Source organism: Belonocnema kinseyi, chromosome 7 (assembly GCF_010883055.1).
Source record: "Belonocnema kinseyi isolate 2016_QV_RU_SX_M_011 chromosome 7, B_treatae_v1, whole genome shotgun sequence".
Taxonomy (NCBI): Eukaryota; Metazoa; Arthropoda; class Insecta; order Hymenoptera; family Cynipidae; genus Belonocnema; species Belonocnema kinseyi.
In genome coordinates, this window is record NC_046663.1 from 151618 (window position 1) to 168596 (window position 16979).

The 16979-nt window shown below is 22.0% G+C and overlaps 2 protein-coding genes across 3 annotated transcripts in view; one reads left to right on the forward strand and one right to left on the reverse strand.

Moving 5' to 3' along the window:
- LOC117177357 (armadillo repeat-containing protein 1-like) overlaps positions 1-4198 on the reverse strand; it is a 20944-nt gene extending 16746 nt beyond the window's left edge. The window contains exons 1-2 of the mRNA XM_033367988.1: positions 4010-4198; positions 3598-3933 (exon numbers count right to left, since the gene is read on the reverse strand). Of these exons, the coding sequence (XP_033223879.1) occupies positions 3598-3933; positions 4010-4111 (438 nt within the window). The 5' untranslated portion in view covers positions 4112-4198. The remainder of the gene's footprint in view (positions 1-3597; positions 3934-4009) is intronic.
- Positions 4199-4411: 213 nt separating this feature from the next.
- LOC117177064 (gem-associated protein 2) overlaps positions 4412-16979 on the forward strand; it is a 21476-nt gene continuing 8908 nt past the window's right edge. The window contains exons 1-3 of one of the 2 annotated variants that reach the window (XM_033367541.1): positions 4412-4589; positions 8010-8085; positions 11098-11256. In XM_033367541.1, coding sequence (XP_033223432.1) covers positions 4483-4589; positions 8010-8085; positions 11098-11256 — 342 coding nt within the window. In that variant the 5' untranslated portion in view covers positions 4412-4482. Of the gene's footprint in view, positions 4590-8009; positions 8095-11097; positions 11257-16979 lie in introns of both variants that reach the window. The other variant, XM_033367540.1, reaches the window with a different exon arrangement.

A 16979-nucleotide genomic window follows, 5' to 3' on the forward strand; every position in this document is an offset into this window, starting at 1 on the left:
AAAAAAACACGAATTTTCAGAAAAAAGTTAAGTTTTCAACCAAAAAGGTGAATCTTTAAAAAATGAATTTTTAACAAATATTTGAATTTTTTACTACAAAAACTCAATTTTCAACCAATATTATAAATATTTATCTAAAATATTAAAAATTTCAATTTTAAAGATGAATATTTAAAAAATATGAATTTTTTAAAGAAATAGTTGAATTTTTAAACAAAAAATCATTTTTGCTGAAAAAAGGTAAATTTTCAACCCAAAAAAGAATAGTTAAATTTTCAGATAAAAAATTAGTTTTGAATAACAAAAAAAACACGAATTTTCAGAAAAAAGTTAAGTTTTCAACCAAAAAGGTGAATCTTTAAAAAATGAATTTTTAACAAATATTTGAATTTTTTACTACAAAAAATCAATTTTCAACCAATATTATAAATATTTATCTAAAATATTAAAAATTTCAATTTTAAAGATGAATATTTAAAAAACATGAATTTTTTAAAGAAATTGTTGAATTTTTAAACAACAAAAAATAATTTTTGCTTGAAAAAAGGTAAATTTTCAACCCAAAAAAAAAGTTAATTTTCAGATAAAAAAGTCAATTTAAAAAATGAATTTTTAAAAAAATGGATCAACTTTTAACTGAGCAGTTAAATTTTCAACCAAAAAGAACGAACTTTCAACCTAGAAATATGACTTTTCTCCTAGAAAAGACGAATTTTCATAAAATACATAGATTTGCAACCGAATTGTTAAATTTTGAAGCCAAAAAGTGGAATCATTTACAATCTAGTTGAATTTTCAAACCAGAAAATATAATTTAACTAAAATTATAAATCTTCAATAATAAAAAAAAAATAATTTATTAAAAATTAGATTAACTTTAATGTAAGCACTTGATTTTTCAACAAAAAAAAGAGGAATTTACAACAAAATAGTTGATTTTTTTGGGTCAAGGTTCATAATTTACATCAAATAGTTGTTTTCTTTTCTTTAAACATTCGTTCTTTTAACCGAAAATCTATTTTTTCTACTGAAAATTCCACTTTTTCACTGAAAACTAAATTTTTTGTAGAATCTTCACATTTTCGAGTTTTTTGGTAGAAAATAAATTTTTGGGTTAAAAATGCTATTTTTTTGAAAATTCATGTATCTTTTTTATTTTAATTTAATTTATTTTTATGTTGAAACATAAAATATTACATTTTTCGTATAAAAAATCGACTGGTTGAAAGTTGACTACTATTTCATTTAAAGTTAATTTTTTTGGGTTGAAAATTCGTCATTTTAGTTGAAAATTTCTTTTTTTTTAATTCAACTACTTTGTGGAAAAATCATCTTTTTCAGAGTGACCGTTTTAATCGAAGAAAAAAAATTGTCGGTCATTTCCCGGTTCGAAAACATTTTTCACAACCAATGAAATTTAAAAAATCAAACTATATTCTAAACATTTTTCCATATAAAGTAATAAACAATAAATTAAAGCATTCAAAGTGGAGCACTTGAATTCCAAACTTTTAAAATTGAAGTTTACAAGTTTTTCAATTCAAAAATTGTGTATTCAAACACTCAATAACTTACAAATATAAAATTAAATTAAACAAAATTTAAATTAAATTAAATTAAACAAATTAAATTAAGCAATGAACTTCAAAAATTATATTATTTAATTTAATTTTAAGCTACACATTAAAAATTGAAAAATAATTTTTTTAACTCAACATTTCTGTCATTAGAAGTTAAATTATTTTTATTTTAAATAGTCTAGGCATCCTTTAAAAGCTTTAAAATTTTATTTCAATAATCTTGAGAAATCTTCTAGAAGTGGTTTTAAATTTTACCAAATTTGAAAATAATTTTTGAATTTTTTCGGAACTTTTAAATATATTTCAAAATGAATTGAATTTTTTCTATAACTTTTATAAAATCCTACAAAAAAAGAAATTTGAATTTATTTATTAAATTTAGAACTTGAAATAATTTCAAATACTTACAGCCGAATTTAAAATAAAATGTAGATTTTTGCAGATTTCAAACAAAAAATTTAGAATTTTTTTAATAATTGTGAAAAGACTTCAAAAGAATAAAAAATGTTCTTAAGATTCTCAGGAAAATTGAAAATAATTTTTTATTTTTAAAAATTATTGTAACAGGAAGTTTAAAAAGATTTCAAGAGATTTAAAAAATGATCAAAGAAGAACAAGGAAGATTTTAAGGATTTTATTTAATTTGCTAAATTTAAAAACCTTGTTGGAAAATTTTGATTCATTTTAAAATATATTTAGAAGTTTTGAAAAAAATGTTAACAAATTTCGTTTGAATTACTTGAAATAATTTCAAGTTTTTAATTAATTTTGAATCTTTTCGAAACTTCTAAATATATTTTAAAATCACGCTAATTTTTTCTACAAATAATAAGTGTTCAATTGTTATTTATGCGTCAAAATTTAACAATTTCGCTTATAAATTAAACACCTTTTAAATAGAATAATTAAAATTGTAACGCTAAAAGTTTTAAAGTTCTTTGAAAATCTAAAGATTCAAAACTTTCTATGTATAACAATTCAGTTTCAAATTGTTTTTTTTTTTTTCATATTTGGTTTAAATATAAATATAAAAAATAATATAAAGGAAGACATGAAACTTTGAATTAAAAATAAATTATTGATAAATCATGAAAATTTTTATTTAAAAATAAAATTATCGGAATAAATGATATATTAATTTCAATTCTTATCAAGACTTTCGGATTGAAATCCGCAAATTTTGAACGGTCAAATTAATTATTGTTATTTATTTATATTTACAGTTGGTAAAATAAAACTGCTTTTTATCAAAAAATTTCAACTTCAAAAGATTTTAATTTTTAAATTTTTGAATCCTCAAAACTGAACTTAAATTATTTTAAAAACTGTTAAAATCAAATTTGGGAGGATTTTCTCTTCTGAAAAATCGTAAAATCCCTGGTTTTTATTAAAAAGTCTTCGATTTTAAGAATTTCTAATTTTTAAGCCTTTAAAATTGTTTAAATTGAAATATATGCTTTTAAAACTTACAAATCTAAAATCTAAAAAATTGTTAACTGAAAGATTTTCGAATTAAGCATTCTAAAATGATTCATATAATAATTTACAAAAATCACAGTTTGAAAAATTATTTTAAAAAACGGTTGAAATCAAAGTTGGACAACATTTTTATTCTAAAAATTTTGTAAAATTCGAGGTCAAAAAATAAATTGACTGTCATGGCCCCGGTCTTTTAAAATTCCTAATCTGTTTCTAGAAAATCAATTTTTTGAAATTGAAAATTAATTCTTCTGAATGAAAATTTAAATACTCCACTTTTAGTCCAAAACTGACCTTTTTTAGTTTGAAAATGTGACTATTAAAGATCAAAGTTTTTAGAAACGAGGACAAATTTAAAATAAAAATTATTAATTAAATTAATGAAGGAGTTTAAAAATATTTTTCAAGGAAAACTAAAGAAATAGTGCCATAATCAGAAAACTGTAAAAAAAAGTGTCATCGCTCAAAAAAGTGTGAAATAGTACAATAAATATATAAATAGTAGAATTATAATGATAAAAAAAAAGAAAAAACTTACAGGCAAGAGACCATGGATGTGTAGAACTATAACGTGAGTTCTGAGTTTTTTGGGTTCAATAACTCTCCTACATCGGCTTCGTAAATTGTAAATAGGTGGTTTCATTCTCTCTATACTATTTTTAATATATTGAGCGTGCTTCGCAAGTTTCGGCTCGTTCAGGCTGTATTTGTCAATCACTGCATCGAGTGCTTCTCGAACTCCGAATGTTGAGGTTATGTGCGAATAATTCTCCAAATTCCTCACGAATATCTCCAGGACATCCAACGACAATTTCACCACCTCCGAATCAGGATGCTCCATTACAAAAGCAATGTACGACAGTACAGTCTTGTCCTGAAAAAAACCTCATTTTAATATTCATTCCTTTTTCGCCGTCCATAAAAAGTACTCCAATAAAGAAAAATAATACTTTCAAAATCGTGTCATGATTTCCGTAATCCTCTGCCAACTTTTTGTACGTTTGGAGCGTCGCTCTTAATTCCTGAGGATCTGGATATTCTTCCTCTTCCATTATTTTTCACTTATTTGTAAAATGTTGACATTTAGAAGAAAGTTTTCGTGAAAAGTGCTGCTGGCACTCACTTTTCTCCAATAAAAATGGAGGAGCAGGTCTGCCAATCACTTTTTGTTTTTTCTTGTCCTTTTAAATTAAAATTCAAATAGGTCTTTAATTTGTTTAATTACATTTCACATTAAAATGATTTAATTTGAATTAATCATTTTGATTAAATCAGGAAATTTAAACTACAATTTACAGTTTATTTTTCAACTTTTTTTTTTCTTAGAGGGCAACACTGGTTTTAGAGGGGAAACAGGTTTTGGTTTGTTTTGGCCATTTTGGCACTGTCGCGTATTGATCAGAAATTAAAAAATGTCTCAAAAATGACAGACTTGTTGAAGGAACCTGCATTGTATGCAGGAGAAATTGATGAAAATCTTGATCTTTCTCTGCCTGCTACTTCTGGAGAAGAATATATCAAACAAGTCATGTGAGTTGCAGAAATTCGCATTTTGTTTATATTTTATTAAAACCAGCCTAACTTTCGATGTTTTTCACCAAAAACAGTTTTTGAAAGTATTTGATTTTACTCTTGTAATATGCAATAATTTTGCTGCAAGATAGAGTACTATAAGAATATATTTAGATCGTTTAAATGCGAAATAGATGTATTTTTTGAGGTTATGTAGAGCAGGATTTCACTTCCATTATCCAAAATCATTTTTTTTCCCTTTCTAGCAAATATAACATCTTACTGTTTCTTTTATGAGTAATTGGAAGATCTTAAGTAAAAAAAGACATAAAGTTACTACTAAAACGTATAAATATACAGTTACAAATTCAATTTTAACAACGAAAGAAACGAATTTTCTACCCAAAAAATGAAACAAAACACATGATTTCTTAACATTTAAGTTTATTTTTTACCAAAAGAAATAAAATTTTCAATAAATAATTCCATTTACAATCAAAAAGATCAATTTTTAACCAAGAAGATGATTCTTTAACTGAGAAAAATAATTTTCTACTAAACATGTGAGTTTTAAACAAATTAAATCAATTTTTAAATAAAAAATATGTATTATCACGCAAAAATAGAATAATTAAATTTTCAGCAATAAAATTAATGTAAGCAAAAAAATCAATAAAATAGTTAAATTTACAATAAAAAAATTGATGTTTAACCAAAAAATGAATTTACAACCAAATAATTCGATTTTCAACCAGGAAGTTAAAATTTGTTATAAAAAAATGAGTTTCCAACCAAAATGATTATTTTTCTACCAAAAAAGAAGGTTTTTTAACAAAATATATGAGTTTTAAGCTTAAAAGTATATATTTTCTACCAAAAATGAAATATTTATATCTTTGTTTAAAGAATTGAATTTTAAACAACAAAAAAAGAATTTTTTACTAATTCATCTGTATTTATTATGCTATCTTTTTTTTTAATTTGATAGTTAAATTTTTAGTCCAAACAATTAATTTTCAACAAAATAAAATGGATTTACAATAAAATAGCTCAATTTAAAATCAGGTGTATGAATTTTGAACCAAGAATATTAAATTTCTATCAAAATCGAATTTTCAGTGAACTAGTGTAATTTTTAAGTAAAGAAGATGGGCTTTGAATAAAAATTGGAATAGTTAAATTTCTAACTAAATAAATCGATTTATAATAAAAAGTATTAATTTTTTGCTAAAAAAAAAACGAATTTTTAACAAAGTACATGAATTTTCAACTAAAAAATATAATTTTTGAACCAAAAATGGAATAGTTATTTTTTCAGCTTGAAAGATTATTTTTTTAACCATACAATATTATTTTTCAGCAAAATAGTTAAATTTTCAACCAAAAATAAGATTCTGTGCCAAAAATTAAGAATTTTCAATGAAATACGTCATTTTTCAATAAAATAGTTGATTTTTCAATTAAAAAAGATGAGTTTTGCACCAAAAAAGAGGAATTTTCAACAAAATAGTTCAATTTTCAACTTCATAGATTTCAGTCATAAAAAAAATCATTATATATCTTGAATTTTCAAGTCATAAAGACAAATTTGCTACAAATAGTGGAGTTTTTAACCCGAAAATGTGAATTTTTCAGAAAAAAGTGAATTTCCAACAAAATTGTTGAATTTTTAAAGTAAAAATCATTTATAAAATAATAAAAATAATTTAATTTTAAACGCAAACAATGAAATTTTCAATTCAAACAATTTTTATCAACGAAAAGGGCATTATAACAAAATAGTTAAATTTTCAACCCAAAAGATGAATCTTCAACCAAAAAAATTAGTTCCAAACAAAAAATTGTATTAAAAAATGGATGTATTTAACCTAAAACTAAGAATTTTTAACTAACCAGTAGAATCCTCAACTAAACCAGATTCCACCTGAGAAAGAAAAAAATGTTTTATTTTTAAATCAAAAAGACGAATCTTCTGCAAAAAAAAGTTGAATCTTCAACGAAAAAGTGAATTTTTAATAAAAATAAATTCATTTTCAATCAAAAAGATAAATTTTTTACGAAGAAGATTAATTTTTAACCAAGAAGATTAATTTTCTACCAAAAAATTCGAGTTTTAAACAAAGTAAATGAATTTTCAACTGAAATGGGTAAATCTTCACGCAGAAATAGAATAATTACATTTTCAGTAAAAAAATTAATTTCCACACAAAAAATTAAACAAAATATTTACGTTTTCAACCAAAGAAAGTAATTTTTAACTAAAATTATGAATATTGTACCAAAAAAGTTAATTCTGAACTAAATAATTCAATTTTCGACAAAAAAATCATTTTTAACCAAGAAGATGAATTTTCAATCATGAAGATCTATTTTTAATCAAAAAGATCAATATTCAACCCGAAATGGAATATATTTCAGTTTAAAAAAAAATTCACAATACAAAGATGATTTTTCAACAAAATAGTTAAATTTTTCACCAAGAATAAGATTTGTTTCGGAAAACCAAAAAAACAAAAAAGACATTTTCGGCCGAATAAAATGAATTTTAAATTTTTACACCAAACACATGCCGTTTTAGGGAGGAAGATTAAATTTTATTTAATTTTAATTTTCAATTTTTCGATAAAAAGGATGAAACTTCTATCACAGCAGATTAATTTTTAAGTGAAAAAATTGGACTGTTTTTTATTTAAAATGAAGTAACAATATGTTATGGTTGGAAGTTGAGCTGCTTTTTAAAAAAAGTATTATTTTTTAATTGAACTATTTGGTTATAAATTCATCTATTTTCTTAAAAATTTAACCACGTGGTTGAATTTTGATTGAATTCTTTAAAAATATATTTTTTTGTTATAGGTTCATCTTTTTGGTTAAAAATTAATTTTTTTTAACTGGAAATGTAACTATTCAAGTTTTTATTGAAAATTTTTTTTTTTTTTTTAGTGAAAAATGTACCTGTTTTTGTACAAAATTAATCTTCTTTGCTGCAAACTCATCCATTTTGTTGAACTAATTTGTTAATAATTTTTTTTTAGTTGACTCGTATTTTTGGTTGAAAATTTCGCTATTTTGATGAAAGTCCTTTTTTCTTCTTGAAAATTAAATTTTTTATTTACAAAATTTAGCTATTCCAATTTGGTTCAGAATTTATATTTTGTAGTTGAGAATTGAACTATTTTGTTGAAAATTCAACCACTTTGATTGAAAGTTAAATTATTTTCTTAAAAATTTATTTTTGTTGTTAAAGATTCGTATTTATGGTTGAAAATTGAACTGTTTTTTCGAAAATTCTTCTGTTTTTTGTTAAAAATTAATTTTTTAAATTGAAAATGTAATTTTATTTATTTATTCTTTAAAAAAGTTCCATTGTGGTGTGTCTTTAAATTTAATATTACGTGAAATGAAACGATTTTTCTAAACAAAATTATTTAATTGCAGACTAGAAGCTCGAAAATGTGAAAGTGTCGTGGTGGCAGAAATAAATGAGGCAAGATTGAAGAAACCGACGATAAATGTGAGACCCGTAAGTTAATTAAAAAACATATTTTTATGACTTAAAATTACGTGTATAATTCAAATTTTTCTCAACCCATAGAATATTAGTTTATTGCATTTTTTTAATGTAAATTTATTCAGTTCTGGAGGTTTAGATTTGAAAAAATAATTTTAAATAAGTTGTATTTGTTATTTTTAAATTCAATTTTGAAGATTGCGCATTAAATTTTTTTAATTTCCGATTTTTAGCTTGGCATTACGTAATTTTGAAGGAAATAGATTAAAAATTTTGTCACATTTTTTTTTATCGAACTGGGTGGTAGTTTTAATTTTATTTTAAGTCGTTACCTTTCAAAATCATTAAAAAGCTTCAACATTTTATTTCAAAATCTTCGAAATTCTACATTCTATCAAAAAAGAAACTTTTTTTTAAATTTTAATTTATTTTTAAAATTGTTTGAAAACTTGTAAATATCTTTTAAAATGATTCGAATTTTCCTTACAACTTTGAATAAATCCTGCAAATCTAAAAAAATTATTTAAAAATATTACAGATTATTTGTTGGCAATTTTGTAAATTTTATTCTTGTTAATATGCTCTTAAAATTAAGTTTTCGAATTCAAAAATCATGTGTAATTTTTTTATGAATCACAATAAAAATTTTCATTTTTTCGAAACGTTTGAAATCTTTAAAAATTCACATTTTGTTTGAACTTTTTTCAAATCTTTTCAATTTTGGATTTTTCTAAATTAACAATGGTTTAATTGTTATTTATTCATCAAAATTTTGTTTAAAATCTATTTGAATATTTTGTTAAATTTAATTTTTCAAAATAAAAAATCATTTTCAATTTTCCCGTGAATCTTAAAAAAAAAGTTATAATCTTAAAACCTGTAAAAATCCTGAAAGTTTTTCAAAATTTTATTTCAAAATCTTCAAAAATCTAAATTTAAAAAAAATTTCAGAAATGGTTTCAATTTTTGAGTTTCTTCTCAAAATTTCTAATTATCGTTTAAAATAACTCGAATTACTAATTTTAAATTAATGTTGCTAACTATTTCAAAATTGTTTTTTTTTTTTTAATTAAAAATTTTCAAATTGATAGGATTAAAAATTGAGAATTTTTGACTGAAACCACATTTGAATAGTATTTTAAATTCGAACTGTTAATCAGCTTAAAACGTTTTTTAAAAACAATTTTCTAGGTCAAACACTTTTAATTTTTCAAGTGTTCAAAACTGCATTTTAAAATTCTTTTAATTGAAAATGTACCCTTAAAAATTATAAACTAAAATTGAAATCTTTTTAAGTACGAAATTTTCAAATTACGCTCTTTTAACTGAATAATTTCATAACTAAAAAAGTTAAAATATTAATTTCAAATTTAAAAAAAAAAAATGAAAATCAAACCTATTTTAAATACTTTTATTTTAGTTTTTATTTAATAAATCTTGTTGAAAATGGTTTCTAAAATCGAGAAAAATATGCTAATATATTGTATTTAGAGTTTAATGTTTTTCTTTTTCTCTTTAGGTGAAAGTTGCAAATATTATTTAATTCTAATTTTGTAACGTTTATATTTTATTCCTTAAAAGGTTCACTGCAAATCTCATTGGTACGTTTTTATTTAAAAAATTTTATTTATGAAAACCTATTGTTTACAAAAATAAAGATTTTATAATCCGTAAATAAAATTTTTTAAATAAAAATGTACCGACTATTGTTAAATAAACAATGAAAATTGTGAAATATTTATTTGAAAAGTTCACCTCGAGTTCTTTTCCAAAACTAGTTATAATTAACAATAAAATATTTTCATCGATTTCATAAATCATTTTTAACAACGTTTATTTTACTTCAAATTTTTTTAAGCTACGATTTTTAAAAAATTCTTCAAAATAAAAAAAAAATTGTACTTCAATCTTCCAGAAAATAACTTAAAATTTCCCTAACAATCTAGAGAATATTGTTTGATTTTCTACAACTCTTCCCAAATTCATGAAAAGCTTCTTTTTCACAAAATTGTAAAAAAAATATACATTTTTATCCAAATTTTTATAATTTTCAAATTAACCATTAAAAAATAACTTTTTATCATATCTGAACTTTCTAAATGTCTTTACAAATTTTCGGAATTTCTCTTAAAATTTTGTGAAAACAAAAAAATTTGCCTCAAGACTTCCAGATTATTTTTCTCGGAATCTAAAGAAAATTTTTTTACTTTCTTGAAATCTTTCGTAATTTTTATTCAAATTCCTGTTTCAAAATCTTCAACGATCTACATTTAAAAAATTGAATTTTTCACCAGTTTAAAATTAATTTGGAATTTTTTGGAATAGTTCAAAATATTTATTATGCATAATAGATTTTTTTTTGTGATTTTGTAATTCTTATTCAATTTTCTTTTAGAATCCTTTTTCAAAATAAAGAAATTATTTCAAAGTTAACCATGAATCTTGGAATAATTTTATTTTTCTCCTAAAACGTTTTAAATTCCTAAAAGGCTTCTCATTTTTTTTCTAAATCTTCAAAAATGTATGTAAAAATAAAAAAAAAAATTAAATCGAGAAAATTGTTTTAAAATCTTGCAGATTCTTTTTCGACATATTTTAAAAACTTCAAAAATTAAGTTTTAAAACAAAAATCTGAATAATCTTTCCAAAATTTTATTGTCCGTGTGGTAGCAAAATAAAAAATTGTTTAATAATTAAATCTAAAAAAAGTCAAATAATTTATATCTTCATTAAATTATTCTTTAAATTCGATTAAAATAATTATGATCAATAATTCAAAATTTAAATGCCCTGATATGCGAGAATAAATCAAAATTATTTTGAAAAGAAAATTTTTAGTTCCAGGGGACTGGTTTTAAACTTAAATTTTTATAAGTTTTTGTGTAACAACGTTAATAAATTAAAATTGATATAAGAAAAATAGTGTCTTTTCATTAAAAGTCATAAATTCGGTCAGATTTGACTCAAGTTTTAAAAGATTCGTTGTTAGTTTATCAGTGTACAAAATAAAAAAAGTTGGCAGGATGCACAGAAGCACCAGCGAGCTTCGCACCTTCTCTGGAGTGGCAAGAATGCCAGGTAGCTGATTTTTCAAAAACGAGACTCTACATCGCTCGAATAAGAGACGAGATTCAGACTTCCAAACGAAAATGGAAACCTCCTCCCGTTGATTTTGTAAGTTTTACTTTATTTACAAATATTTATTTTCTTATCAGATTCTAACAATTCTATTTTTAGTTGGAAATATATTTTTTTAGTTGATAATTAAACTATTTGGTTGCTAATTCACCTTTTTATGTAGAAAATTAATTTTGTTCATTAAAAAATTAACTTTTTGTTTGAAAATTCAACTTTTCAGTTAAATGTTGACTTTTTTCTTGAAAATTAAGTTTCATTTTTATTTGAAACTTTATATTTTTTATTTAAAAATTCATTCAAATGTTAGGGGAAACCTTTTAAAATCAGGAAATTTTTTCGAGAAAGTGGTTACATTTTTTTAAACTTTAATAGAAAATTAAATAACCATATTTTTTAATTATTTGTTGAAAGTTCATCTTCTTGCTTGAAATATCAAAACTTTGACTAATTTTTAGTTAAATATTCAACTCTTGTAAAATATTAATTTAACTCTTTTGTTAGAAAATCATTTTTTTGGTTACAGATTCATAATTTGAATCAAAGATTCGTCTTTTTGGTTGAAAATTAAACTATTTCGTTTAAAATTCTTCTTTTTTTGTTGTTGAAAATTAATATTTTTTAAAAGAAAATTTAACTAATCCACATGAATATTCCATCATTTTAAACAAAAATTCATCACTTTGGTTGAAAGTTCGACTATTTTGTTGAAAATTAGTTTTTTTATTGTTGAAACTTAATTTTGTTATCTGAAAAATTATCCTTTTTTGTTGAAATATTTTTTTTATAGAAAATTGAACTATTCCATTTTTGGTTAAAAATTCACACTTTTTTTTTTTACCTAAACTGACATCATTTTAGTTTAAAATATATTTCTTTGGTTGAAAATTTAACTATTTTGTGGAAATTCCGTTCTTTTTTTTCATGAAACTTAATTAAAAAGAAAAAATTAAATTAATCTTGTTGGTTAAAATTGCATGTATTTTGGGTAAAATTTGAATTTTTTTTCTCGAAAATTTGTTTTCATTTGGTCAAAAATAAATTTTTTGTGTTGAAGATTCATTTTAATTAAAAATTCTTTGCTTTGGTTAAAAAATGTTTTTTTTTTTTAAATTACTTTTTTAAACTGAATATTGAATTGTTCCAGTTGAAAATGTAACTATTTTATGAAATTTTTTGTTTTGAAAACTAATTTTTTTCAACTGAAAATTTAATTATTCAATTCTTGTTTAAAAGTGTATCTTTTTGGTTAAAAATTCAACTTTTTTTAAAAATTTGTTATTTTTTTATCGAAAATTCATATTTTTGGTTAAAAATTCAACTAATTGTTGAAATTTTAACTCTTTCGTAAATAAATAATTTTTTTGGTTGAAGCTAATCATTTGAATTGAAGATTCAGGTCTTTGTTGGAAAATTTAACTTTTTTTAAATCCTTTTTTTTATTGAAAACGAATTTTTCGAACAGAAATTTGAACTATTTTGTTAAAAATTACAAAAAAATATAATTTACATTTTAAAAGTGAAAAAATTCTATCATTTTAGGTAAAAATTAAATTAATTTTTTTAGTTTAAAATTGATTATCTGAACTTAAAATTTAACTGTTGAATTTTGTTTTGAAAATGTATCCTTTTTAGTTAAAAATTCATGAATTTGGTTAAAAAATCAGCCTTTTTGTTAGAAGAATAAACTTCTTAATTGAAACTACATATTTTTGGTTCATAATTCGACTTTTTAAAAAAAAATTTTAATCGAAAATTCATCTATTCCAGTTAAAAATCATCATTTCAGTTGAAAATTGATCACTTTCAGATTCATCATTTTAGTTTTAAATTCAACAACTAGGCTGAAAGTTTATTACTTTGGTAAAAAATTAATTTTTCTTGGTTGAAGATTTATCTCTTTGATTGTAATTTTTTTTTTGCTGAAAAAAGTTTAACTCCTGTGTCAACAATTAATTTTTTTCGTTGAAGCTTCATCATTTTAATTGACGATTCGTCTTTTCGGTTGAAGTTTGTTTTAAATTTATTTTTTAATCTGAAAATTTTACTACTTTGTTGGAAAATTTTTTTCTTGATTGAAAATTATGTTTTACTACTGAACATTTACTAATCTAGTTACATATTGTATCATTTTAATTGAAAATTAATCTCTTAAGTTTAAAATGAATATTTATTTCACTAAAAATGTAATTATTTTGTTAAAAATTAGTTTCCTTTTTTATAATTTGCATTTTGTTACTCATTTTATTATCAATTTTGACTGTTATATATGAATAATCTTTCGGTAAAAAATATAACTGTTTGGTAGAAAATTCTTATATTTAAATTGAATATTATATATTTTACTCTTGTATTGAAATTTTTTAAATATTTTAAATTTCGTCTTTTTTGTTCGAAAGTTATCTTCTTGGTTGAAAATTAGTTTTTTATTTACTTTTTTTTTAACTTAAAATTTAACTAATCCATTTTTGGCTGAAAATTAATCGTTTTTGGTCGGAAATGTAACTATTAATTTTTTCATTTAGAATTTATCATTCCTGGCTGAAAAATCAACAATTTGTTGAGAGATTTTTGTTGTTGTAGTTGTAAATTCGTCTTTTTTTGTAGAAAATTAATCCTCATGATTAAAAGCTTAACTATCTAGTTAAAGTTGAACTAATTTGTTAAAAATTAATTATATTAGTTGAAGATCCATCTTTTCAGTTAAAAATTTAAGTATTAGTTTTAAAATCCGTTTTTTTGTTTTTGAAAATCAATTTTTTAAACTGCAAATGTAACTTCCCTTTTTCTATTGAAAACTGCTCAAAATTCAACTTTTTATTTGAAAATTTAACTGATTAGCAAAGAATTCGCCTTTTTTTTAAATTCAACAATTTAGTTGACAATTTTGGTTTTCTGTCTTGACTGAAAAATTTGCCTTTTTTGTTTGAAAATTGATATCTTTTGTTATGAATTAAAAAATTAATCCGTTTTGGTTAAGGATTTAACTATTGTGATAAAAATTCAACTATTTGGTTGAAAGTGGAACTTCTTTGTTAAATTTTTTTTAAGATATGTAATTTTAGATCAGAAATCATCTATTTTTTTTTGTTGAAAATTTAATTATTATCTGCTTTATTGAAAATTGGCATTTAAAAAAATGGTATTTTTGGATTGGAAATTTAACTACCTTCTAAATATTCGTCTTTTTAGCTTGAAAATTAAACTATTTGTTTTAAATTTAAAGAAATTTTTAACCAAGAAAACAGATTTATTTAAAAAATATTATAATATTCACAAAAACATTAATTTTCAACCAAACACTAGAAATTTTATCTAGTGAAATTACTTTTCTATAAAAAGACGACTATTCAAAAAAATAAGCGAATTATCCACTACACAATGGAATTTCAACCAAAAAAATTAATTTTCAACAAAAAAGGCGAATTTTCAACAAAATAGTTAAATTTTATAATTTTAAACCATGAAAAATAATCGTATACTAAAAAAGATGAATTTTAAACCAAACTAGAACTACTACTAATTTTCTTTTAATCATCGAAAAATGGCCAAACTCTTAATTTGCTCATTAAAGTAGTTTAAGTAATAAATCTTGAAAATTTAATTATTATAATTAATCGAAAAGACGTTCTCAGTTAAATTTCTTTTAAAAAAACTGTCCCTATTTGTCGAAAAATAGCCAAATTCTGAATTTGTTATGAAAAATGTTTAAATAATGAATAGTTCTTGTAAATTTTCAAAGCATCATAGAACAAATTATCGGAAAGATATTCTTAGTGAATTCTGTAAAAACATTGAGCTTATTCGTAGAAAAAACACCAAACTTCTAATTTTTTAATCGAAATTTTTTAAATAATTAATAGTTCACGTAACATTTTAAAGTAATATATAAAAGACTCATCGGATAAACATTCTTAGTGGACTCCGTAAACACATTTAATCGTGAAAAAGACCAAATTTTTAATTTTGTAATTAAAATAGTTAAAAAAATTAATATTCTTGTAAATTTCCAAAGCATCATAGAAAACAAAATCATCTAAATGATATTCTTAGTTAATTTTGTTTAAAAAATTGAGTGTATTCGTAGAAAAAAGACCAAACTCTTAATTTTTTAATGGAAATTGTTTAAATAATAAATAGTTCTTCTAAATTTGTAAAGCAAAATAGAAAAAAGTCATCGGATAGACATTCTTAGTTGTCTCCGCAAACACATTTAATCGTGAAAAAGGCCAAATTTTTAATTTTGTAATTAAAATAGTTAAAAAAATTAATATTCTTGTAAATTTGCAAAGCATCATAGAAAGCAAAATCATCGAAAAGATATTCTTTGTTAATTAAAAAAAAAAAAATTGAGTGTATTCGTAGAAAAAAGACCAAACTCTTAATTTTGTAATCGAAATTCTTTAAATAATTAATAGTTCAAGTAAATAATTAATAGACTCCGCAAACACATTTAATCGTAAAAAAGGCCAAACTCTTAATTTTGTAATCACAATAGTTTTAAAAATTAATATTCTTGCAAATTTGCAAAGCATCATAGAAAACAAAATTATCGAAAAGATATTCTTAGTTAATTTAAAAAAAAAATTGAGTGTATTCGTAGAAAAAAGACCAAACTCTTAATTTTGTACTCAAAATTGTTTAAATTGTTAATAGTTCGTGTAAATAATTAATAGACTCCGTTAGCACATATAATCGTAAAAAGGGCCAAACTCTTAATTTTGTAATCAAAATATTTTTAATAATTAATATTTCTTGTAAATTTGAATAGCAAGGGAGAAAAAAATCGGAAATATATTCTTAGTCAATTCTATAAAAGAAATAACTTATTCCTAGAAAAAAGACCAAACTCCGCATTTTTTAAATTGAAATTCTTTAAATAATTAATATTCTTGTAAATTTTCAAAGCATCATAGAAAACAAAATCATCGAAAAGATATTCTTAGTTAATTTTGTTTTAAAAAATTGAGCTTTCTAGTAGAAAAAAGGCCAAACTCTTAATTTTTTAATCGAAATTGTTTAAATAATTAATAGTTCTTCTAAATTTGCGAAGCAAAATAGAAAAAAGTCATCGGATAGACATTCTTAGTTGACTCCGTAAACACATTTAATCTTAAAAAAAGGCCAAACTCTTAATTTTGTAATTGAAATTCTTTAAACAATTAATATTTTTGTAAATTTGAAAGGCATCATAGAAAACAAAATCATCAAAAAGATATTCTTAGTTAATTTTGTAAAAAAAATTGAGCTTGTTCGTAGAAAAACGACCAAACTCTTAATTTTTTAATCGAAATTGTTTAAATAATTAATAGCTCACGTAAATTTTTAAAGCAATATATAAAAGACTCATCGGATATAAATTCTTAGTTGACTCCGTAAAAAAATTGGCGTTTAGAAAAAAGGGCAAACTCTGCATTTATTAATTGAAATTCTTTAAAAAATTAATATTCTTGTAAATTTGAAAGGTTTCATAGAAAACAAAATCATCAAAAAGATATTCTTAGTTAATTTTGTAAAAAAATTGAGCTTATTGGTAGAAAAAAGACATATGGATAGACATGCTTAGTTCACTTCGAAAACAAATATACTTTTAGAAAAAAGGTCAAACTCTTAATCTCTAAACTGAAATTGTCACAATTAATCGAAAAAGGGCCAAACTCTTAATTATGCTGCATAGTCTCGTCCTCTAGATCAATTGTAGTAACGCTAGTTGCTCGATCCAACTCACAGAATTTTAAAGCCGCGCGCGCAAAATCAATTCT